The sequence below is a fragment of the Ophidiomyces ophidiicola genome (genome assembly GCF_022830035.1).
Source record: "Ophidiomyces ophidiicola strain CBS 122913 chromosome Unknown scaffold_5, whole genome shotgun sequence".
Classification (NCBI taxonomy): domain Eukaryota; kingdom Fungi; phylum Ascomycota; class Eurotiomycetes; order Onygenales; family Onygenaceae; genus Ophidiomyces; species Ophidiomyces ophidiicola.
This window is the reverse complement of record NW_026054645.1, coordinates 727,663-754,081: the sequence shown is the minus strand read 5'-3', so window position 1 is coordinate 754,081 and position 26,419 is coordinate 727,663. Positions and strand designations below refer to the sequence as shown.

At 40.5% G+C, this 26,419-nt stretch overlaps 4 protein-coding genes and 1 non-coding gene across 5 annotated transcripts; 2 read left to right on the top strand and 3 right to left on the bottom strand.

The window, feature by feature from the left end:
* Positions 1-229: 229 nt before the first annotated feature.
* On the top strand, positions 230-302 carry LOZ57_002119. Its single transcript has one exon. It is a non-coding gene; the product is annotated as a tRNA-Thr (tRNA).
* Positions 303-877: 575 nt separating this feature from the next.
* Positions 878-2,253, bottom strand: hob1 (BAR adaptor protein Hob1; the record flags this gene model as incomplete). The annotated part of the gene is made up of 2 exons (XM_049251197.1): positions 878-1,974; positions 2,070-2,253. 2 exons carry the CDS (start codon positions 2,251-2,253, stop codon positions 878-880), a joined length of 1,281 nt encoding a protein of 426 aa, XP_049110047.1.
* Positions 2,254-2,768: 515 nt separating this feature from the next.
* On the bottom strand, positions 2,769-4,405 carry LOZ57_002117 (uncharacterized protein; the record flags this gene model as incomplete). The annotated part of the gene is made up of 2 exons (XM_049251196.1): positions 2,769-4,115; positions 4,172-4,405. 2 exons carry the CDS (start codon positions 4,403-4,405, stop codon positions 2,769-2,771), a joined length of 1,581 nt encoding a protein of 526 aa, XP_049110046.1.
* A 708-nt stretch (positions 4,406-5,113) lies between these two features.
* On the top strand, positions 5,114-5,890 carry LOZ57_002116 (uncharacterized protein; the record flags this gene model as incomplete). Its single annotated transcript, XM_049251195.1, has 1 exon — positions 5,114-5,890. One exon carries the CDS (start codon positions 5,114-5,116, stop codon positions 5,888-5,890), a length of 777 nt encoding a protein of 258 aa, XP_049110045.1.
* Positions 5,891-5,976: 86 nt separating this feature from the next.
* Positions 5,977-8,169, bottom strand: LOZ57_002115 (uncharacterized protein; the record flags this gene model as incomplete). The annotated part of the gene is made up of 5 exons (XM_049251194.1): positions 5,977-6,203; positions 6,284-6,383; positions 6,438-6,568; positions 6,633-6,778; positions 8,096-8,169. 5 exons carry the CDS (start codon positions 8,167-8,169, stop codon positions 5,977-5,979), a joined length of 678 nt encoding a protein of 225 aa, XP_049110044.1.
* Between the last annotated feature and the right edge of the window lie 18,250 nt (positions 8,170-26,419).

Genomic DNA, 26,419 nt, shown 5'->3' with positions numbered 1-26,419 from the left:
CCGGTCTTGACTTGATTAGATAGTTCCCATGTATAAAAACCATATTAAAAGTACACCTTGCCGTTTACTTCGTTTCCCCCAATGCCTTTATATTCCAGTTGTCTGACCTAAACAAGTTCGTGGTGACCTATATAGCTTCCCCACAACGGCCAAATTTTTGATGAATCCCGCACGCAGAAATTCTGTATAACCTCGTGAAATCATAACTGTCAGTGGGGCTCTATGCGACGCCCATATGGCTTAGTTGGTAAAGCGTATCACTAGTAATGATAAGATCCTCAGTTCGACTCTGAGTGTGGGCACACAAGGGTGTCTATTTTTTTTTGGTTTCTTGCTCCTATAATAAGAATGCTGGCAGATCTAAGACATGGATATTTCCTGCACGCAACTGGAAACGGTTACCCTCTGAAGGGATTGTCCTACGGAGGACACACATCGCCTCTTCATCCTTGGATGGTTTGAATTGGGGGAACAGCTTTGGTAGTTCACTGTGCAAGGCTAATGCAAATACACACGGCTTAAAGTAAAGTAGCTTACTATCTACGCCGAAAAAAAAAGAAGCTTCTAAGTTACATACCAGGTCACGCGGGGGGGGAAGCCACCCATGCAATAAATGCTGAGCAAAAGGGAATCAATAATAATGCTGGGCCAGGGGGCGCAGCAGAATAAGAAAAAAAATGAGAAAAGAAAGACCAGAAACACTGAGGCGTGGCATAACACCCTGCAACATATCGGTGTGCCATGGGAGTATAAATAGATCATCACAGTGACAAGAGAGAGCCTGGATGAAAGTCATTACAACATATTTGCTTCAGATGTTGCACGAGAGTCTAATTGAGTTGCACGTAATTACCTGCATGCACACAAGGCCTGTCAGTTATTGTTGCTGTGCCGCACATGCCGCTGGAGAGAGAGAGGGGGCTGTCATACCAGGAAACTGTCCCACTTTCCCATGTACCTTGCCGGTCCACCACTCATTGTCATTATCCGTCCTCGACACAATCTCGATGACATCTCCTGTGGTAAAGCTCAAGTCGCCCACCGCCTGCGCCTCGTAGTCATACAGAGCCGTCACCGTCTCTACCTGCGCCGCGGCGAATTTGGCGGGCTTCGGCTTGGGCGGTGGTGGAGCAGGCTTTGCTTTCGCGATGGCCGAGAGAGACGAGCCGGCGGCTATTAAGGGGGAGGCGGCGTGGGCGGAGTACGGCGGGGGAGGGTTCTCCGAGGCGCCGCCTGCGGCGTGGCGAGCGGGATGGGCTTTTGACTCTGCGGCTAATTTGCCCTTCCCGCCGGGCACGAATTTCGAGCCCGGGCGGCGACCTCCCATGGTTTTGAAATGGACAATGGTGAGCTGCTCCGTGCGCTCTTTGACGTCGCCTCGTTTTTTCTCGTATGCCACCTCGACGTCCGACGTGAGGTCGAAGTAGCCAATATTCAAACCCTGCATCTTTTCGTGGAGGGTGTAGAAAACATTCAACTGCATATAGTAGAATGATTGGAAAAGGGGCTGGATAAACTCTGCTTCCAAGGTGAAGAGTTTGGGCAGTTCGTCCTTCAATAGGTCGTTGTAGTAATTGAACTCCTGCGTGGCCTGCTCGACATCACTTTCGACCTTGTACATTGCCTTTTCGTCCTTCAGCGATTTATCCTTTTTATCCTGGAGCTTCTTGAGCGAGGCGCGGTGGCGATCATAGTCCAACTGCTTGTGCTGTCGTTTCACGGCGACTTTGCGGATGACCTTGATGATCTCGAGGAGCTGGTCGGCCGGACTGATGATTCGCGATTCGATCAATTCGAGTTCCGGCTGCAGCGTGGTCAGGAGCTCCCGCACGATATTTGCATATTCTTCAGAGGCCTGGATACCATCTGGGTTTCCTTCAGGCTCTATCGACGTTGGGTCGGAGGCTCGTCCAGAAATGGGCTTGTATAATTCTGCAATGGCTTTCGAAAACTCAATCTGGTGGTTTAACATGCCTGCGAGACAACGACTTTCGCGTTAGTACGTCCCCAGAATCAGCCAGGCTACAACAATTGACAACCACGGCCCGGGGGGAGTGGGAGAATAATACCGGTGATGGCGTCGAAATACTTTTTCGATTCATCGTGCAGCTTTTTGGTTTCCTTCTCAAGTTCTTGGAATCTCCGCTCAGCGTCGAGGTATACGGGGTCCTTTGTGTTGTCTCCGAGGTTGAACTTAGCTCGGAAATTTTGCGGAGCTCGAACGAACCCCCTTTGGAATCCCTTCAAGCTCATCTCGCTAGGCGACGGGATGCGAATGCTGTAGCCTGAAAATCTCGAGAAATCGTAAAAATTGTTTGAAGAGGCAAGTGGCCTGGGCAGCTGAGAAAGGATTGTGCGGGGGAGAAAGTCTGCGGTCGAATTAGCATGTTACGGCAAGATGTCGGCGATGGGGGGAGGGGGGGTATAGGTACATTTCAAAGAGCGCAAGAGGACGTTTGAGGTCCCGGCAGAGGTCTGTTTGCCTTACAAACGCAGGAGGACTGTCGGTCTTCTGGTGAGCTGCGATATCGAGAATGTTTCGCGCAGCCTGGGCGGCTGACATAAGCGGCCGCCTGCTCGTCATCGGCGTGGCTGAGAAACAACGCCTATCCGTAACAGGCCTAGCGCGGGGTGGGCAGTGCCACAGGGCATGATGTCATGGTTTCTGGAAGACGAATGGAATATTATCTACGGTGGACGCTATATATACAGCACGAAGAGAGTCGTGGGCTCGCAGGGCATGGCTGCGGTGGGCTTATTAAAGGTGGTCACGTTTTGGTTTCGTCGCGATAGTTCTGGACGACGGTCTCTTCGACCTCGTGCTCAAAGACGTCGACCTGCGTGGACGCAAACTTGCGAGCGCGGGTGCCGCGTTCGAACAAGAGATCGAGCTCGGCAAAGGACCTACCTTGGGGCTCTGGGAGGCGGAAGAAGGTGTAGATGACACACAGGAAGCAGATGCCGCCCCAGAAGAAGCCGGCATAGTTGCCCCAGTCCCAGGCGCTGGGGTTCAGCATGTATGGGGTGAGGATGTTACAGATGATGGCGACGACGTTGTACAGATTGCGGCCCAGCACGACGGTTTTGATCTGCAGGCGGCGCGAGGACAGCTCGGAGACGAGCGAGTAGCACACGGTGCCGACGGTCAGCTGGTAGATCAGGGCCCAGCCGATCATCATGCTACCGGTGGCCATCGAGCCCTGGGTACGATGGGCGCGCGGGACGAGCCCCAGGAAGCCCATGACCAGTAGCATGGTGGACAGGCCGGCGAGGCCGTAGAGGTAGAGGGTGCGGCGGCCGACGCCGAGGGTCATGAGAAACCAGGCGCCGAAGACGCCGACCATGTTGATGGCGTACTGGCCCAGGGCGAAGGAGTAGGCGTGCTTGGTGTCGAGGCCGGCCTGCTGCAGAAAGTAGGTGGAGTAGTTGGAGAAGGAGTTGCCGCTAAGGTTCTGCATGGCCCAGACCATGCAGACGATCTCGGTGCGGCGCAGATCGACGCCGCGGAAGCAGTCCCAGTAGCTGGCGCCGCGGGTGAGCTTCTCCTCGAGGGCGTTGGTGTGGACCATCATGGCGATGGTCTCGTCGGCGTCGAATCCGGTCTCGCGGTTGAGGCTGGTGAGACGGAGCAGGGCGCGTTTGGCATCGTCGACGCGGCGGCGGCGGACGAGCCACCAGGGCGACTCGGGGGCGAGGGCGATGCCGACGAAGAGCGGCAGGGGCCACATCCACTGCAGGGCGTAGGGGATGCGGTAGGCCCACTCGTCGTTGCGCGGCAGCATGGCCTTGAGGACGGCGATGCCGATGAACTGGCCGAGGCCCCAGCAGAAGTTGACGTAGGTGGTGAGGTAGCCGCGCAGGGCAACGGGACAGACCTCGCAGGCGTAGGTGATGGTGAGGGTCTGGAAGACGCCCCAGGGGATACCGCACAGGATCTCGGCGGCCAGTAGGGTGTGGACGGACTGGGCAGTGAAGAAGAGGGCGATGAAGGCCGTGAGGAAGGCGAGCGAGGACAGGATGGTGGCGCGGTAGCCGAAGCGCTCGGAGGCCCAGCCGTTGATGAAGAGGCCGATGATCTCGCCGACGGCGGCGCCATTGCTGAGGCCGGCCTGCCACTGCGACGTGTTAGCAATAGTTATATATCTACATATATACGAAGGGATGGGCGTACGCTGGCGGGCACCTGGTAGGAGCCGTCGGGCTGGCGGACGCCGTACTTGCGGTTGAACTGCGGGAAGGCGTAGAAGTTGCCGACGAGGCTGATGTCGTAGCCCTCCATGACGATGCAGGTGGAGATGAGCACGCTCCAGGCGACGGCCTTGGGGTACAGACGGATGCCCTGCAGCAGGGTCATGGCGTGCTCCTTGTCGGTGGCCGCGCGGGCGGCGGCGCGCAGGTCGGGCATGGCGGGCAGAGTGGGTGGAGGGGAGGGAGGGGAGGGAGGAGAGCAAGACGAGGGCGCGCAGCAGGTGGACGACGGCGGGACGGGCGCATGGCAGAGCTGAGAAGGCGAGGAGGAGAAGAGAGGAGGAGAGAGGAGAGAAGCAGACGCGGCAGCGGAAGTGCGACGGCGAATACGAGCGGCGAACCGCTAACTAACTAACTAGTTAACCAGCGAACAGCACCAAGCCGGAGAACCGCGGTCTACTAACTAACTACCAGTTAGTTACATCGCATCAACAGCCAGGTCAACACAGACCGCTGCCGTCTGTTACCTCCTCGCATCGCCTGGTCTGGCCGCGCGCTGGGATGGATGAGGCTGGTCTGGTCTGGTCTGGTCGGGCCTTATTGCGGTCCGGGCCGCTGTACAGGCACACACGCCGCAGCAACAGATAACGACGCCGACGGAGGGAGACACAGATGCAGATTCAGACAGATGCAGATGCACAGCCTGCCGCTGTGCTGCTGGTCGGGCCTGGCCTGCTCTGGCCCGTCGACGCCGGCCAGACTTGCGGCCGTTGATACCCCCCGAGTTATCAGACCTCCATATCAGACAGAGCCTTCAAAAGGCCGTCCCACCCGCCGCCATGCCGTCTCTCTGTCTGCTCTCCAGCACTTCTCTAGCTATCGAGCACTCTAGCTACCAAGCATCTCCTACCCCTTCGCTGTCCCCATGGCTGACGTGATCGAAGACATCGAAGCCGCCCTGAACGCAGCTTCGTCCCTCTCGCCGCCCGACCTCCCCGACTCGTCCAAGAAAAACAAGCAGCCCAAGAACACAGACGAGAAGGAGAAGGAGAACAGCTCTGCCTGCTCTCCGCTCAACACTTGCCTGATGCTCGTCTTTGCCGCCGGCGTGGTGGTGCTCATCACCTTCATGATCATCAGCAACGGCAACGGAGACTCGCCCGTCCGCCGTCCTCGTCTGCCCATCCGCCACCACGGCTCGCTGGCCTCCGTCCACCTACCGCCCGAAGTCTCGTGCGGCCACTCGCACGCCGATGCCGTGGCCCGCAACTGCGCCTTCGACGTGCTGGCCGCCGCCTGGATCCCGCCGCGCTGCCACGACCGCGACCTGGCTCGCGATGCGCAGGCTCCCGATACCCCCCTCGCGCGCCTCGGCGGTGCCGGGCCCTTCCCGTGGTGGGCGGACGCCAACCACACGCTCCCCATTGCGCCGCACCAGCTGGCCGTGCAGCCCGACATGCGCGCCTTTACCTGGGAGACCTTTCACGTCGCACACTGTCTCTACAAGTGGCGTGCGCTGCGCAACGCTGCCGAGCGCGTTGCCCGTGGCGAGCGCGACGTCTGGGTGCACGACCAGCTGCTGGCTGCCGGCCATATCGACCATTGCACCCAGGTCATCGCCAGCCAGCCCCAGCGTGCCGGCGCCCGAGCCGAGGTGCGCTTCGCCTTTGGCCGCTGCGTTAGACTTGATCCCGTTGCCTGATCGTTCATCATTGGCCTGTATTTCTTTACGAGTGATGACCCTGTTCTTATACCCATTCCTTTCTTCATTGCGTTGCTATGTGTTTATCAAGGCAGCCTCTCCAGAACCACATCATCTGCCCGTCTTTCGGCATACCCGTCCTCGTCTGCTACCTGTCTGGCCTCGGCCCACTTTCGTATCTCTTCAAAATTCTTGCACTTGTGCTTCGTGTTGAAGTCCACGAACGGCCCGACTTGTGTCACCCACCATTGTCCAAATACCCCAGTATCTGCCGTGCACATGATCTGCTGCCGAAGCATATCCAGGCAATGCCCTATAATAGAGCGTTAATGGCCATTCCTGTACCCCTCCTTCTTTCTTTCTATCCTCTTCTTTCATAGCATAATGCCATACCTGTATGTTGACGAAGCACCTCCTTTGAATTCACAAAAGCGCCCGTTCCTTGCCTCTGATAATACTCGTAGTTGTAGTGCGATGTTTGACGAAGCAGATTCTAGCGTCTCCGTGAGATGCATCCCACTCCAGCAACAAGCACCCATTCACTCACCAAGCAGTGCAGGTGGTGCAGCACTTCAACATTCACAAAGAAGCCCCCACCCTTGCTTTTGGCCCGTTTGACCTGTCCGCGGTCGATCCCGTATCTGCCGGCTTCGTTCTCCGGAATCACAATCGCCGCATCTATCGCCATAGCCATATCAGAACAGCTGTCCACTCCCAAACAACATCGGACCTCAATCCTCACATTCCGCGCCCAGCGCTGCCCAAGCCGCGTCAACTTCCGCGCTGGCAGCCCGGCGATATATGGTTTCGTGAGTAAATGATCCGTTGAACTTGACCGTGCTGTAGGAGATAGAAACGTCGTTAAACACAGGGGAGTCTGGCTCATGCCTGTATCAGAATGTCATCCACAATAAAACAAAGGAGGCACTCGAGCGACATGCCGTATTGCGAGGTATGCCGGCTGCATATCCTATCGCGGTTTGAAACGTTGAGCTGCTCCATCAACAAGATGATATTGCAGAAGACCGAAAGCCCGCAGGTGACAGCAAGCACAAACCCTAAGCATCTGTACGGAAACCGAAACGCTCGGCGGGACGATGAAGATTCGCTCCTCGGAAGAATAGCCTCATGGCAAGTTTCAATTCTTGAATACCCCCAACTCAGGGCCTGACAGAGGAAAGGCATCATCTTTTGAGGTGTTGTATCCAAACAGATGCCAATGTCATCATAAGAATGCAATTTTTGGCTGCAGAAAGGGGCTTCAGAGTCAATAATTCACAAGCATTTCAGCTGGTCCACATTTCAGCTTCTTGATCCCTTGGGGGCTACCAAGCAGAAATTTCAAATATAGAGGCAATATCATCATCAAGGTGTGAAGCACAAGCTGTAATCCAGCCCACCATGAACTGTCCCTAAAGGGTAAAGACTCTTCTTGATTTCAATTGGGTATATTCACCAGTATCTCCACTGAAAGAAGGACAAAATATAATTCAAGCTGCTATTGACTGCCCCAAAGGGGCAAATACAGTCCCCAAACTTGCTATATATATTAACCCATATCTCCTCAAAAAACATAATAATCTCATTCAACACTGTTTTAGCCAGAAGAATAAATTAGATATATCCTAATTTTTAAGAGCCAAAGATGAAGCTTCTCTCAGCTGTAGCAATCCTCATCACTGTCATCAGAGTGCACGCAGCACCAGTTGTCGTATGTCTTTTCATAATTTCTTGGGCGAGACCACAGCAGCGGTGGCTAACTTTCGTCCCAAAGCCAGCCGCGGACACAGGCCATACCAATGTTGACCAGGATTTTGATATATCCACAGTATGCTTGACAAGAGGGGAATACCAGTAAAAGCTGACCAGTAATAGTATAACTGATATTTCAGATACCTCTCATATATCATCCCAGGAGATGATTCCTACAGACATAGCCAGTAGGATGGCCTTGTTCCAGCAAGATGCTATGAGATGGGGTAGGGGGAATGACCCATGGAGCAAAGGGTGTGGTTCTGGTTCTATAGTCTTATCTATCAATTTAAAGACAGTAAAATTTCTCCAAAATGTAATTCACTGCAATTGATAGAATTGCAGCATTGCCATGCCTCTGACACAGAAATCAGCCCACTGATTCATATATTTAAGAATGGCATCATATATCCCCGGCAGTAGATTGGAACCCTCAGATCTCAAAAGCTTTACATGAAAATTGCATCTTCTTCCATTGTTCCATGGGCCTTAATATCTCTATCCACTTGTGTCATGGGAGTGACCATGATGCTTCACAGGGAAAAAGGGTCCTTTGAATGAATCTCAAACAATGTTGTGCAAGAAAAAAGAAAAAAAAGGCCAGAATGCCATATTGTATGAGAGGATCTTAAGCCAGGGTATGTGGAATCTCAAGCTTGGTGAAGTAAAGTGTCAGAGGGTATCATGAGCTAGCATCTCATGAATCATGTTAGTGACATCTGGACAGGGCTGATGAAATCAGGGTGGGAAGATTTGATCTCAAGCATAGACATGCAAACCATGTGCAGCACCTACTTCATCTATAAGTACAGAGTACAGAGGCCAGCAGATATGTAGCCCTTTAGCCAAGTAAAAGTCAGTGCATTGGAGAGTCAAGAACATCTGTTGAGCAGGAGTCAGATGACTTGTCAGATGATCAGATCTCTGAAGAAGAAACCAGAGAACTGTAGGTTTGCCACCTTCTCTTCTCAACCATGGTACTGATTTCATTATCTTTGACTATTGGGCTGGCAGAGGTTTGCTAGAGGTTTTTCATATGTTTTTTCTGTAGTCTTGATTATAGCATGTTCATCTATAAGTATTCTTGTCTCATTTGTTAGAAGCAGACTTAGACACAATATTATAGACACTCAGTTACATGATCATCATGTGCTTCTGTGTCATTCAATAGTTATGAGCCCAGACTCTTTCAAGAATTTAATTATTATCTAAAGATATGTTCAAGATACTTTATTTTACTTTTGTTATTCATATAAATAGAGATCACTATTAAGTATCTTGAGATCATATATTGAACTCTCTATTTAAGCTTAAATTTTAATTGTGAAGTTTGCAGAGATCTAATACATCTATATAATTTTTATCAATCTAAGTCTATGGAAAATCATAATCTAGAGTCAACATCTCACTTCAATAATTAATTAAAAATGAATGAATCATCTAGAAGAGTTGTTATGCTGAATAGCTCTAATAATTAAGAAGAATGAATTAAAGACATTAAGCATTTAGCAAATCTTCATCAATTGTGGTCATACATCAATCCAACAAAAGAAACACATTTCAAACTTCAGAAACTTATTATAGAGAATTTTCTTTCTTCTGAAAAAATCAAAAAAACTGTGACTTCTGTGAATATAAAATATGTAAGAAATATGCAAAGAGATCAATACAGAACTTGAAAGAAGAAAATCTTAGCAATGCAAGAGCTACAGAAGACAATAAAAGATTATATAGATTCATCTCTGAGAATTCTTACAATAAGTGAATTAGATGATATAGAAACTACTGCAAAAGAACATCTGAAAGCTCTATATACTAGAAATGCAGTGAATACTTCTCAATTAAAAGCTAGACTAGTAGAAAAATTCAAAACTCTCAAAGAAGAGTCAAAGAATCAAGCAATCAAAGCATATTTACTGAACTATAAAGAAGCATTGAATCAGATGATCATGTACAATATGTGTGAATATATTCACAAATCATTTATCTCAAAACAATTTTTGAGAGTGATCTCTTCAAATTATAGAGAGTTCTTCTATACATATCTATCTAAGCTTCTAATCAAGAAGAATTTGAATTGAGAACATAAGCTGAATGTTTATAGACATATTCAGATATTTTGGCAGTTGTTAAAGAAAGATACTGAGCCAGATCAAAGTAATAAGCTGTCAGCATATTCCACTGAAAGAATCATTTAAAATAAGTCATCAAGAGAGAATAATGAAAGTACAAACTCTGCATGTCTTTGTGAAGAGCAATATGATTGGACATACTGTTCATATTTTAATTCACTTGTTCAATCAACAGGCTGGAAATCAGATTCAAAAATTGATAATAAGATCAAGAAAGCACTGAAGAATTCAGTGAACAAAAGAAAATTAAAGAAAAAGATTGCAAATTGGAAGAAATTAAAGAATTTAAATGCTAATGAAGAAGTTGATGCTTCAAGCAATGTAACAGAAGATGATATTAACAAAGTCATTGTCAAGATATTTTCTAATTCAACTATCTTCACTTTCATAACAGTTTTTAACTCCACTAACATGAGCAATAAATATGAACTCTATTCATTACAGAACAGCTTCATATTAGATGGAGGTGCAGATGCACATATTTGCAATGATTTTACAAGATTTCAAAATTATCAGAACACTGATTCTTCAGATATTATGCTTGTTGAAAATACTCATTGTAAAATTCACAGATATGATGATGTTGAAGTTTATACTCAAATGCTGACAGATGCTGACAAGATATTATTACAGAATGTTCTCTACATTTCTGGCTTTCATATAAATCTAGTAGCACATGGATTGCTGTGTGCAAAAAGTTGTTATTTGAATGATGAGTCTCTTACAGTTTACTATACTGACACAAGAGATATCTTGTTCAATTTGACTGTTAAAAAGAGAAAAATGATCATAGAATACAGATCTATTAATGTTGCAACAGACAGTATAACAAAGAGTGTTTTTACTGCCTCATTGAGCAGAGATTCAGTTAGAAAATCAGTGACAGTATTGATCTTTAGTTTACTAGAAACAATGAATATTTGGCATTTAAGACTTGATCATCTAGAAAGAGAGTCTCTAACTCATCTTCTGAAGATGTCTATCAACATGAAATTTAAAAAGATTTCTCAGAGTTCTCTAACAGTGAAGTGCAGATCTTGCACTCTTTTAAAAGCAAAGCAAATTATACACAGAATGCTGTCAGAAAGATCTATACATTTATTCATGAAGATGTCTATTGATCTCATACAGTTTACTTCAGATTATAATGGAGATAGATGGGCAGTTCACTTATATTATGATTATATCCATCTGCACTATGTGAAAATAATGCAGCAAAAATTCAAAAGTTTGATGTGCACAGTAAAAATGATAAAAGTAATTCTCAATTTATATCAATTGACTATCTTAACTATTCAAATTGATGAAGAAACCTCTATGCAGTCAGAACTGACAGTGTTGGCTTAAACATATGATATAGTTGTTCAACATTCAGCATTCTACACACCAGCTCAAAATGGAGCTGCAGAGCATGCAGGAGCTTTAATAATAATGACAGTGTGTACAATGTAAATTAAAGTCAATTTATCTGAGAATTTGTGATCAGAATGTGTCAAGGCTGCAGTGTATATTTTAAACAGAATTTCAGTTAAAGATCTTGGTTGAAACATTTCTTTTGAATTCTTAGAGAAATATCTTCAAACTGCAACTCCTTTAACTGAAATTAGACATATAAGAGTTTTTGACTGTAGAGCATATTCTTTAATTAAGAATGCACAATACAGAAGAAATCAGAAGCTGACTTCTAGAGTAGAAGTTGAATATCTTATTGAATACAAATCAACAAATATTTTTCACATTTGAATTCCAGTACAACAAAAGATTATATTAATGAGAGACATTATATTCAACAAAGATACACTATTTAATTCTAACAAGATCAGCAGTAAGCTTTTATTACAGAAGAGCTTCATTATGCTGGATACAATATCTTTCATTAAAGTAAGTGATATTAACAAGATGAGCTTGAGTGAGCATGACAGCAAAGATGAAGACTTTGAGAAGAATACATCACATGAAAATCAGAAGATCATTGATCAGTCAATAAGATCAACAGAAACAATGACTAAGACACTAACTAATCAATTAGAAGAAACACATATGTAATTAACATCAGAGTCAATATCAGAGTCATCTACTTCAGACATCTACATTCAATCTCTTTCAGATGACTCAACAACACCATCAACTGAAATAGAAGTGCTTGATCAACTTTCATTGACAATCAATTATTCTGCCACAGAATCTATGAAGATGGTGAGTGATGTTGTGATTGAGTCATTTAAAGATATAACATCTACTACACTTTCTGTCACTAGCTCTATGAGAGTGGTGAGCACAAATGACAGATAATTAATAGTCAATCATTCCGTCACAGAGACAGTGAGCACTAATGATGAGATTTCAACAGTCAATCATTTTGCCACAGAAGCAGTGAATGACTCAGCTGAAGCAAGCTTAAATGAGCAATCTTCATCTTCTAGATGAAGTGCTAGAATAAGATGTCAAAACACAGATCAAATTGACAGATGAACAGCTTATACAGCAATTCTGCAGCAAACAGCACAATTGGATTCATTTTATAAAGACTATTTAACAGCTTTTACAATTATGAATTCTAGACTTTACAGAGAGAATCTTTCAAAGTCTTCAAAGAATTATTTTTCAATGTTGCAACATTCACACGCTGATGACTTTAAGACCATCATGGATGTGGAAATGGAGAAGCTACAAACAAAGAAATGCTTTGAAGAAGTAGAGAGCTCAGAAGAAATAAATTCAATCTCTTTGATGTAAATTTATACATACAAATTTGATGTTAATGATTTTTTGGAACATTATAAGACAAGACTCATTTTTCACAGAGATCTGAATATCAATGATAAACATGACATCTACACTGCTACTCTCACTGTGTGAATATTTCATTTTTTAATGACTATAACAGCTTATTTTGAAATGAAGACCTTTCAGATTGATGCTGTTAATGCATTCATTAATGCTTCATTTGATAACTCTGTTTATTGCAGACCAGCAGAGAGTTATGATAAGAAAAGAAGTGTTTGGAAGATTCTATATGTTTTATACAGTCACTTTAAATCTTCATGACTTTGATATGAAGACCTCACTTCAACACTCTGAAAACTAAAATTCCATCAGATTTGTGAAGAATCATATCTATTTGTTGGTAAGAATATTATTATCTTCTTTTACATAAATGACATAGTATTTTTATATCACAGAAAGAATGTTGGAACATTTGAGCAGTTATTGAAGAATCTAAAGATGTGTTATAAGCTTCAAGAGATTGAAGAGCTAGAGTGGTTTCTAGATATTCATGTCATACATGATAGAGATGCTCAGAAGCTTTGGCTGTGCCAGAACAGTTATATTGAGAAAATCACTAATAAATTCAATCTTACTGAGTTGAAGTCATCATGTACATCAATGATAACTACAGATATAGCTTCTTATACAGAGATGCAGAATGTGCAACAAATATATATCTATCAACAGAAGATTGATTCAGCTCTCTACACTGCTATTATAATGTGGTCTGATATTTTGTTTGCTACTGCAAAATTAAATGAGGCTTTGATTAATCCAGAATCAGAACATCATACTGTGAAAATCAGATGATTGCAGATAACATGGCAATGACTTACAGTCTTCATAAATGAGATTAGATTGGGTGAGAGGTGATTATGAAGAGATCTAAGCATGAGAGAGAGAGATAACTTATATTGCTACAACAGTATCTAGAGTCTCTAGATATGTTGCCACTGATCTTCATAAAGAAGTGTCTGTGGCAGATTTTGTGTGTTCAGCTTTGCTAGTGAGATCATATGATCAGTCATGAGATTTACAAATCTCAGATGCCATGAAGTATAATCATCTGAGAATAAAATGCTGTGCTCATTCTTCTATCAACTTTGAGAAGATATAACAGATCTTCTCAAAACTCACTTGTAAATATTGATTCACAGTCAGAGACTATGCTTGAGAGAAGTTCATGCAATCTGACTAGCTTATGTATAATCAATTCAGCAAGTTGTTCAGATGTCAGCTCTTTTCTGACTGAAGCAAAGTGAGACATCTTCATAAATCAGTTCACAATGATTAGAATACAGTTGAATTCCACTTTCTCAAAATTCTGACTTGACAGAAGATTCATAATCACATCCATTGCAATGTGTTCTTAAGACTTTTTAGAAATTGACAAAGAAGACATCTCTTCTTGTGATTTCATCTGAACTTATCTGAATCTCAAGTAAACATTACAGACATCAACACATTCTTTCACAAGCTTCTTCATTCTTGATCAATAGAATCTGCATGCTAGCAGTTCATAAGTTCTTTCACTTATGAAGTGATCCATCAGAGATAAATCATGATGTCTTTTAATCAATTTAATTCACAGAGCTTCACTCATGAGTATATAGAAATGCTTTTTCATAAAGAGACAGTCTTTCTTCTCTATTCAGTTCACAAACTTAATTGAGTCTAACTGAAGATTCTTTCTAATCTCTATTGTGTGATTGTCATCAGCAAGCATCTCAGATAACATTGTCATTAGATTCAGAAATGCAGTCTCTTATAAGTCTGTTTTATTCAGAGCATTACTGAGAATGAGCTGCTTGACATCTCATAACTCATTCTTGAATCTTTAAATACTGTGAGTATCATTCAGAAGCAGCTTTATGTAAGTCTGCTCTGATTCATAACATGTCTTTCTGTTCACAGAGTGCACATTTCTATTAGACAAAACATGTTCTGAGTTTTTCTTCTCAGATCACTGATCAAAACAGATCAGCATGAAACAGAGCTGTTCAGCTGCTTCACACTCTTGAATATTCTCATATTTTAATGCTTCAGCATAGTCTGATCTTTGCAAAGAACCATCTGCTGGATTCTTTGATTCTTTCACATAATCAATCTTAAATCAGAAAGCTGACAACTTCTGAGCTCATCACACTTGTCATTTTGACAGCTCTTGCATGGTTTCAAAATGTCTGAGACTGTCATGATCAGTCAGAACAGAAATGAATTGAATTGATTTCTTCAGTCAGCATCTTTATTGACAGAATGACTCAACTATGATCAGTAATTCTTGATCATAAATGTCATAATTGTACTCAGCTGAAATCATCTTTCTTAAATAGAACTTCACTGATCTTCACATATCATTCTTCTGTAACTGAGAGAGAATTTCACACACAGCAAATTCAGATGCATCTGTTTTCAGCTTAATTTTCTTCTTTGAATTAAAGTAATATATCATCACTTACTTCATACATGTTTTCTTTAAGTCATAGAAGAATTTATGAGTCTCTTCTGTAAGAAAGCTGAGTGAACTGCTTACTTCTTCACTTCTTCTTCTTTTCTTTCTGAATTGCTTCTTCTCTGACTTCCTGCTCTTTAACATGCTAGTCAAACCAAGCACAAGCTTGGAGAACTTGAGAATGAATCATCAGTAGAAGTTAGCAAATTTCAGAAAGACTTAAATATTTCAGCAACTCTTGAACTCTGATCAAGAAATGATTGTGTTCATCTGGACTTTTTTCATTGAGACATCTTCTGACAATACCACATATCTCAGAAAGTCTATCTCTATAACACTGAACTGACACTTAAATCTCTTGCAATAGAGTTCAGTCTCTTTCAGTGTCTTAAGCACTTTACAGACATGTTCAGTGTGTTCTTTCTCATTCTCAGAGTACATCACAACATTGTTCAGATACATCATCACAAAGACATCTAAGTACTCTCTCAGTGTTTTGTTGATGTATGACTGAAATGCTGCTGATGCATTTGTAAGTTCAAATGGAACCATCTAATATTTAAACATTTTCAGTGAAGTCTGAAAAGCTGTTTTCCATTCATCTCTCTTTTTTATTTATAAATGATGATACACATTCTTCACATTCAGCTGAGTATAGATCTTAGCTTTTCCAATCTGATTCAGAATGTCTTCAATCAGTGGGAGTGAATATCAGTTCTTTACTGTCTTTAAATTTAAGTTTCAATAATTCACACACATTTGTAACCCCCCATTCTTCTTCTTTGCAAACAGAATGAGTGATCCAGCTGATGATCTGAAGAATCTGATAAATTCACTTAACAAGATGGAGTTGACATACTCTTGTAAAATCTCTGTCTCTGTTTCTGAAAGCTGATAAATGGGGCCAAACTTTGACACTGTCTCCAGCAACAACTCAATGTCTAGATCATTCTTTCAGTGAGAAGACAAGAAAGCATCTTTTGCATCACTGAATGCATCAATCAAATCTTTATAACTGTCTGATATCTGCAGATGCACATTCATGGTGGTAACTTATTCACTTTTATGAACTCTCATTACATAGAAGAATTTACCATCATCAATAAGTTTATTTAGAGAAACTGACTTGATTTTTGTCATAGAGTCCAATCCACCCTGTTTACAAAACTCAAGTGACAGATTTCCAAATGAAACAACAGAATCATAATGATGTAGTCAGAAGAGATCTAACATCATGTTCTTAGATATATCAGTAATTAATGTCTGCTCATTGAACATCTGTCAATTACTCATAGTATCTTATGTCTCAAAGAAAATGTTCATAATTTCTTCAGATACTAACTTTAAATGATTCTTTTCTGCAGTCTTCATCTCAACATTCATCTTATGAATCTTCAGACTCAGTCTTACTGCAAGCTTCAGACTTATGATCAGAAAGAAACATAGTGAGTCTGTCACAGTAGTTCACTTAACTTCTTTTTCTATCTCAGAGTTACAAACTCTGATGAACAATGTGATTGAGAGAACAGTTTGTAGCTCAGACAACTTCAATTGCTTAATATTCATTCTATCTACAAACTGCTCTCCAAACTCCTATTTCTTCTTTGACTTGATGCACTTATTCACATAGTGATCAGTCTCATCATAATTGTAGCAAGCATTCTTATCTGATTTTTCTCTCCACTTTGAGTTTGTAAACTGAGAATTGAAGATTCTCCGGTGTTGATTTTCTCTCTGTTGTGATGAGATTCAGATCTTGTTTCTATAATTCTGATCTTTTGATCCATGGGCTTGATTTAAATAGAATGATGTTCCACCACAGTTGGTATTTGTCTCTGAGATGAATTGTGACTTTGGGTTGAAAGTGAAACTCTTGACACTAGATTGTAATCACATCACAACTGTCTGAATCTCATTCAGTTTCTCTGAAAGATCCTTCTGTTCATTCAGCTTGTTGTGCATAGATTTGTCATATTGTCATAGAAAAAGATGTTTGATGAACTTATCCACACTCTGTGTCTCTTAATTCACTTGTTGCAAATGTTGTTGGAATCATTGCAATCAGTCAAAGTCTGATTCATCATCTCTTTTACAAAGATGGAAAAGATTTCTCCAGATCAATCAGATTTGATTTTCAGAATCATCTAGTTGTAAAAGTAGAAATTGTTTAACTTCAGTTCAGATGTTCAGAATGAAGTTCTGAGCTGAGTGTGATTTTCAAAGATCTTTCTCATTGTAGTCCAACTCTGTGACTGCATACTTCAGAGTTTCATTATCATCCAGATCACTAGCATCTCAAATGAATTCTATTTAAAAGATAAACTGTCAGTAGACTACATAGTTCTTGATTTAATAATTGATCTTGTATTGTGAAGACTTGATGACTGAACTCTTCTTTGAAGAATTTAAATTAAAGATCAGAACATTAAGTGATTCTGTTCACTCATGCTTTCTATTCAGAATTTATAAATCCTGCTGTAGTTCTTGAATTCTTTTCATGAGATGTATCTGCTCTCTTAAGTTCTCAAGAAATTCTGTGTTCTCTGAAGATGATTTCTCAGTCTGAATTATGCTTTCATTCAGATTTATTGTCACACTTGGTGTCTCAGTGTGAGGATTGGATGGTTGCAGGTAATGTGGCAATGGCTTACAGCCTTTGTAAATGAGGTTAGATTTGATGAGAGGTGTTTACAAAGAGATCTAAGCATGAGAGAGAGAGAGATAACTTGTATTGCTACAACAGTATCTAGAGTCTCTAGGTATGTTGCCACTGATCTTTGTAAAGAAGTGTCTGTGGCAGATTTTGTGTGTTCAGCTTTGCTAGTGAAATCATGTAATCAGTCACAGAGTTTATGAACTTCAGATGCTGTGGAGCATGATCATCTAAGCATCAAGAAGATTTTATGAATTTCTTTTAGATGATGAAATGAATGTAAGAAGACTGCAGCATGAAGTCTTACAGATTTTCTTCTCTTCATAAGTCTTGATCTTCAAGATGTTGATGTGATCAAGATCACAGTGAGAGTGATAGCTCCACTGTGATTGTAACAACTTCTTACAAAACCTCTTTTTAGTGTGATGAATGTAAGAAGACTGCAGTGTGAAGTCTTAATTCAATCTCAGTTTCTAGATGTAGATGTGACAGTAAGATCACAGCAAGAGTGACAGCTTCTCTGTGATCATAATGTAGTTACTGTAGTGACTGTCATTTTCCATGATTCATCTAGTGATACTCAGCAATTTCTTAAATATAAATATCTCTTTCTTGATCTTCTTTCTCTCTCTTTTTCTTTTTCTTTTTCAACAACATTCTTCTTTATTTTGATAAGAGTTCTAGACAAGCATTCTCTTCTTGATGATTATGAATCTTGAGAGACTTTGTAAAGGACTTTTCTCAGTACTAACACATTATGCAGAGAGATAATTTGCCATGTCTCTCTTCTGTTCAAATTAAGATGTCAAAACATGAGCAACAATGGCTCAATAAGTTTGAGAGTAAAATCTCAATCAGTCATCATTTAAGATTCTCTTCAGAAGCAATATGAGAGATGTTTTCAGAATCTTCTACTTCATCTGAAGCAGAGTTCTCAATCACTGCCATTTCTCAAGAAAATTAAAGTGAAGAGGCATCATTGCTGTCAGTTTTCATTTACACAACAGAGAGTTATGTCTCTGAAAACTTTGAGATCTCTTTCCAGACATCACAGTTCAGTCAGTTTGATTCTGATTTTGATGATGTAAGTGATATTCTTCCATTTCTTCTTCTTTTAATGCTTCATAATTGTCTTTATGAAGTCTGAAATATTCTTTACAAAGTGTTTTCTCACTCCATAATTCTCTTTTCTGTGTGCATGGCTGATGGCATATTCAGAGTGCTAATATTCAAGCTTGGCAGAAACACTCAATGATGTCTACTGTGTTTAGTAACAATTTTTTTTTGACTACTAGCTTCATTGCCTCAGTTGATCAGATTTTGAGAGAGAGTGATCACTCATCTTCCAAATCTAGAACTCTTGTTGATAATGCATCACTCTGTTTTTCTCAATCTAATCTGTTTCTACCACATTCTCATTCTCAGTCTGTGCTCTTTTCTATACTGCATCCATCCTCAAGCATTGATTCTGTCTTCAATGCATCCAAGATATGTTGACTTGCTTCATAACATGACTTATAAGACAGTTTCTGCTTTGTAAATTCATTTATGAAGTGATATTGAGAGTTTCAGCAAATGCTTTTCTTTCTCTAGAAGTCAGTTTCATTAACTTCTTCTCTGTCTGCTGTATCTGCTTCTGCTTCTGCTCCTGCTCCCCCAGCTCCTGCCCTGACTGTTAACTTGTCAGTCAGAACATCAGTTACTATGAGCCATCTTTCACTCTTAATCTTAGATCAGAATTCATCTGATTATGAGAGACAACTTCTTGCTTTCTTTCCTCTTCAGTCTGCAACTTTTACTGATCTAACAGATTCTGTTTGACTGAGAGATAGAGCTCAGCTCTGGAAAGAAGTTCTGATCATCATGACAGATAATTATTCTCAGCAGTCATGTACAGTATGCTGAGATAACTCAAATCTCTCATTGAGACAGTGTGTCACAAGTTCTCTTGATAGAAACAGATGTAATAACTGTGTCTATCAGACACACAAAACTTATTCTTTCAATTCTTAGAGTTATTCTCTTGTTTTCATTCTTTTGTTACTGTGAGTTTTGATCACTAATAGTCTAGTTTCCTCTTTTTCTTATGAACTTTGGCCATTAATAGTCTAGTTCTTTCTTTTATCTTAGAGTAAATTCACTACTTCTGCTTCATGAACTACTTCTTGACAGTTGTAAATGCTTTTACAGACTGAGTTTTCTTCTAAATTAATTCACTACTCAGGTCACTGCTCTTCTGCTTCATAAATCAGTCTCTAACTGCTTTGTAAATGTCTTTATGAACCTAACAAGATCTCTCTAAGTGCACATTCTTAGAATATGATGTAGACTGAGCTTGTCTGGATGTTTTCTATGAAACTCAAACAGCTTCTTATCTAGATGTCTCACATTTTTTGAAGACTTTCAAGTTCTTTTCTCATATCTCTGTCACTGCACAAGATATTCAATTGCTTGATCATTCTTATGAAAGTCAACAATTTTCTGTATCTGATACTCTTGCTTCACAGAGAATGTCTCATAAATTAAGTGATGTGATTGACTATTCACTTCTTCTCATTTCTTGTGTTTGGTTAGAAGAGACACATGAAACACATTGTGTACTCTCAGCTCTGATGATAGTTTCAATCAGTAGATTTGAAGTCTTAATTTTTTCACAATTCAGCATGATTCATGCTGAAGAACATCTAACTTCTTGCTAGAATGTGCTGTTCAAATGTTATTAAGATCTAATCACATCTGATCATCTTCATAAAATGATACTGCAGTATGTTTCTTGTCATAGTAGCTTTTTTAATAGACTTGCATCTTCATAAGACTCTTCTGAGCTGTCTTATGCAGCTCTTCCAACTGATCTGTCAGTTTATGAGACTCAGTTGTGACTGGCACTGGTATTTCTGCTCTCAGAAAATCCATTCACAGATGACTTGTCATCAAAAGCTCAAAGAAACTCTTTTCTGTTGAGAATTGTCTAGAGTTGTTGTAAGCAAACTCTGCATGAGACAATTTCTCAATTCAGTCATCTTGTTCATAATTGATGAAGCTTCATAAATACTGTTCAAGAGTACTATTCAGTCTTTCAGTCTGATCATCTGTTTGAGAATGAAATGTCATGCTCATTCTTCTATCAACTTTGAGAAGATATAATAGATCTCTCCAGAACTTACTTATGAATATTGATTCATGATCAGAAACTATGCTTGAGAAAAGTTCATGCAATCTGACTAACTCATGCATAATCAATTCTGTAAGTTGTTCAGATTTCAGCTCTTTTCTGACTGGAACAAAGTGAGACATCTTTGTAAACTGATTCATAATGATCAGAATACAGTTGAATTTCACTCTCTCAAAATTCTGACTTGATGGAAGATCTGTAATCACATTGATTGTGATGTGTTTTCAAGACTTTTTAAAAATTGGCAAAGAAGACATCTCTTCTTGTGATTTCATCTGAATCTGTCTGAATTTTAAACAAACATCACAAACATCAACACATTCTTTCATAAGCTTCTTCATTCTTGATCAATAGAATCTGCATGCTAGCAGTTCATAAGTTCTTTCACTTGTGAAGTGATCTGCCAGAGATAAATCATAATGTCTTTTAATCAATTTAATTCACAGAACTTCACTTGTGAGTATATAGAGATGTTCTTTCATAAAGAGACAGCTCTTCTTCTCTGTTCAGTCTGTGAATTTGATTGAGTCTAACTGAAGACTCTTTCTAATCTCTATTGTGTGATTGTCATCAGTAAGCATCTCAGATAACATTGTCATTAAATTCAGAAATGCAGTCTCTTATGAGTCTGTTTCATTCAGAGCATCACTGAGAATGAGCTGCTTGACATCTCATAACTCATTCTTAAATCTTTGAATACTGTGAGTATCACTCAGAAGCAGCTTTGTGTAAGTCTGCTCTGATTTGTAACATGTCTTTCTGTTCACAGAGTGTGCATTTCTGTTAGACAAGACATGCTCTGAGTCTTTCTTCTCAGCTCACTGATCAGAACAAATCAGCATGAAATGGAGCTGTTCAGCTGCTTCACACTCTTGAATATTCTCATATTTCAATGCTTCAGCATAGTCTGATCTTTGTGAAGAATCATCTGCTGGATTCTTTGATTCTTTCACATAATCAATCTTAAATCAGAAAGCTGACAACTTTTGAGCTCATCACACTTGTCATCTTGACAGCTCTTGCATGATTTCAAAATGTCTGAGACTGTCATGATCAGTTAGAACAGAAATGAGTTGAATTGATCTCTTCAGTCAGCATCTTTATTGATGAAATAACTCAACTATGATCAGCAATTCTTGATCATGAATATCATAGTTGTACTCAGCTGAAATCATCTTTCTTGAATAAAATCTCACTGATCTTCACATGCCATTCTTCTGTAGCTGAGAGAGAATTTCACACACAGTAAATTCAGATGCATCTGTTTTCAGCTTGATTTTCTTCTTTGAATCAAAGTGATATATCATCACTTACTTTGTAAATGTCTTCTTTAAGTTATAGAAGAATTTACAAGTCTCTTCTGTGAGAAAGCTGAGTGAACTGCTCACTTCTTCACTTTTTCTTCTTTTCTTTCTGAATTGCTTCTTTCCTGACTTTTCACCCTTTAACATGCTAGTCAAACCAAGTGCAAGCTTGAAGAACTTGGGAATGAACTGTTGGTAGAAGTTAGCAAATTTCAGAAAGACTTAAATATTCTGATGACTCTTGAACTCTGATTAAGAAATGATTATGTCCATCTGAACTTTTTTCATTAAGACATCTTCTGATGATATCACATACTTCAGAAAGTCTATCTCTGTAACACTGAATCAGCACTTAAATCTCTTGCAATAGAGTTCAGTCTCTTTCAGTGTCTTGAGCACTTTATGAACTTGTTCAGTGTGTTGTTTCTCATTCTCAGAGTACATCACAACATCATTCAGATACATCATCACAAAGACATCTAAGTACTCTCTCAGTGTCTTGTTGATGTATGACTGAAATGTCACTGATGCATTTGTAAGTTCAAATGAAACCATCTGATATTTAAACATTTTCAGTGAAGTCTGAAAAGCTGTTTTCCATTCATCTCTCTTTTTTATTTGTAAATGATGATATGCATTCTTCACATTCAGCTGAGTATAGATCTTAGCTTTTTCAATATGATTCAGAATGTCTTCAATCAGTGAAAGTGAATATTGATTCTTTACTGTCTTTGAATTTAAGTTCTGATAATTCACACACATTTGTAATTCCCCATTCTTCTTCTTTGCAAACAGAATGGATGACCCAGCTGATGATCTGAAGAGTCTGATGAATTCACTTAACAAGATGAAGTTGACATACTCTTGTAAAGTCTCTGTCTCTGTTTCTAAAAGTCAATAGATGGGACCAAACTTTGACACTGCTCCCAGCAACAACTTAATGTCTAGATCATTCTTTCAGTGAGAGAGCAAGAAAGCATCTTTTGCATCACTGAATGCATCAATTAAATCTTTATAACTGTTTGATATCTGCAGATTCACATTCATGATGGTAACTTGTTCACTTTTACAAACTCTCATTACATAGAAGGATTTACCATCATTGACAAGTTCATTTAGAGAAACTGACTTGATTTTTGTCATAGAGTCTAATTCACCCTGTTTACAAAACTTAAGTGACAGATTTCCAAATGAAACAACAGAATTATGATGATGTAGTCAGAAGAGATTTAACATTATGTTTTCAGATATATCAGCAATCAATGCTTGCTCATTAAACATCTATCAATTATTCATAGTATCTTGTGTCTCAAAGAAAATGTTTGTAATTTCTTCAGATACTAACTTTAAATGATTTTTTTCTGCAGTCTCCATCTCAACATTCATCTTATAAATCTTCAGACCCAGTCTTACTGCAAGCTTCAGACTTATGATCAGAAAGAAACATAATGAGTCTGCCACAGCAGTTCACTTAACTTCTTTTTCTATCTCAGAGTTATGAACTCTGGCAGACAATGTGATTGAGAAAACAGCTTGTAGTTCAGACAACTTCAATTGCTTGATATTTATTCTATTTACAGACTGCTCTCCAAACTCTTATTTCTTCTTTGACTTGATGCACTTATCTGCATAGTGATCAGTCTTGTCACAATTGTAGCAAGCATTCTTATCTGATTTTTCTCTTCACTTTGGGTTTGTAAACTGAGAATTGAAGATTCTCTGGTGTTGATTTTCTCTCTGTCACAATGAGATCCAGATCTTATTTCTATAACTCCGATCTTATGATCCACAGACTCAATTTGAATAGAATGATGCTTCATCATGGTTGGTATTTGTTTCTGAGATGAATTATGACTTTGAATTGAGAGTGGAACTCTTATCATTAGATCATAATCACATTGCAACTGTCTGAATCTCATTCAGTTTCTCTGAAAGATTCTTCTGTTCATTCAGCTTATTGTGCATAGATTTGTCATATTGCCATAGAAAAAGATGTTTGATGAACTTATTCACACTCTATATCTCTTCACTCATTTGTTGCAAATGTTGTTGGAATTGTTGCAATCAGTCAAAGTCTGATTCATCATCTCTTTTACAAAGGTGGAAAAGGTTTCTTCAGATCAATTGAGTTTGATTTTCAGAATCATCTAGTCATAAAAGTAGAAATTGTTTAAGTTCAGTTGTAAGGCTCCGCGCTGTGGCCTTCTTACATTCATCCCATCATCTAAAAGAGGTTTGTAAAACCTCCTTGATGCTTAGATGATCATGCTCCATGGCATCTGGGGTTTGTAAACTCTGTGACTGGTCACATGATCACACTAGCAAAGCTGAGCACACAAAATCTGCCACAGACACTTCTTTATGAAGATCAGTGGCAACATACCTAGAGACTTTAGATACTGTTGTAGCAATACAAGTTACCTCTCTCTCTCATGCTTAGATCCCTTCATAACCACTTCTCACCCAATCTAACCTCATTTATGAAGGCTGTAAGCCTTTGCCACATTACCTGCAACCACCTGAACACCACAGTTTGCCACTCAAATAAGCAGGTGGCCTGACAATGGTTTCCACAAGGCAGAACAACTGAGACCAAACTGAATCCTCAACTCTTTCCTCAGTACCAGAGTTAGCTGAGACACCAAGTGTGACAATAAATCTGGATGAAAGCATAACCCAGGCTGAGAAACCATCTCCAGAGAACACAGAATCTCTTGAGGACTTAAGAGAGTGGATACATCTCATGAAAAGAATTCAAGAACTACAGCAGAGTTTACAAATTCTGAATAGAAAGCATGGGCAAACAGAATCACTTGATGTTCTGACCTCTAACCCAAATCCTTCAAAGAAGAGTTCAGTCATCAAGCCTTCACAACACAAGACCAACTACCAGACCAAGAACTATGCAGCCTATCAACAGTTTATCTCTCAAATAGAATTCATCCAAGATGCTAGTGGTCTGGATGACAATGAAACCCTGAAGTATGCAGTCACAGGATTGGACTATAATGAGAAAGATCTTTGGGAATCACACTCAGCCCAGAACTCTACTCTGAACACCTGGACTGGACTTAAACAATTCCTACTTTTATGACTAGATGACCCTGAAAACCAAATTCAATTGGCCTGGAGAAACCTTTTCCACCTTTGTAAAAGAGATGATGAATCAGACTTTGACTGATTGCAACAATTCCAACAACATTTGCAACAAGTGGGTGAAGAGACACAGAGTGTGGATAAGTTCATCAAACATCTTTTCCTATGGCAATATGACAAATCTATGTGCAACAAGCTGGATGAACAGAAGAACCTCCCAGAGAAACTGAACAAGATTCAGACAGTTGCAATGCAATTATGATCTAGTGTCAAGAGCTCCACTTTCAACCCAAAGTCACAATCCACCTCAGAGACAAATACCAACCATGGTGGAACACCATCCTATTCAAATTGAGCCCATGGACCACAAGGTCAGGGTTATAGAAACAAGATCTGGATCTCATCACAACAGAGAGAAAACCAACACCAGAAAACCTTCAATTTCCAGTTTACAAACCCAAAGTGGGGTGGAAAATCAGATAAGAATGCTTGCTACAATTGTGGTGAGACTGATCACTATGCAGATAAGTGCACCAAGCCAAAGAAGAAATAGAGGTTTGGGGAGCAGTCTGTAGATAGAATGAATATCAAGCAATTGAAGTTGTCTGAGCTACAAGCTGTTCTCTCAATCACATTGTCCATCAGAGTTCATAACTCTGGAATAGAAAAAGAAGTTAAGTGAACTGCTGCAGCAGACTCACTATGTTTCTTTCTGATCATAAGTCTGAAGCTTGCAGTAAGACTGGGTCTGAAGATTCATAAGATGAATGTTGAGATGGAGACTGCAGAAAAGAATCCTCTAAAGTTAGTATCTGAAGAAATTACAAACATTTCCTTTGAGGCACAAGATACTATGAGTAATTGGCAGATGTTTAATGAGCAAGCATTGATTGCTGATATATCTGAGAACATGATGTTAGATCTCTTCTGACTACACTGTCATGATTCTGTTGTTTCATTTGGAAATCTGTCACTTAAGTTTTGTAAGCAGAGTGAATTAGACCCTATGACAAAAATCAAGTCAGTCCCTCTAAATGAACTTGTTGATGGTGGTAAACCCTTCTATGTAATGAGGGTTTGTAAAAGTGAACAAGTCACCATCATGAATGTGGATCTGCAGATACCAGACAGTTATAAAGATTTGATTGATGCATTCAGTGATGCAAAAGATGCTTTCTTGCCCCCTCATCAGGAGAATG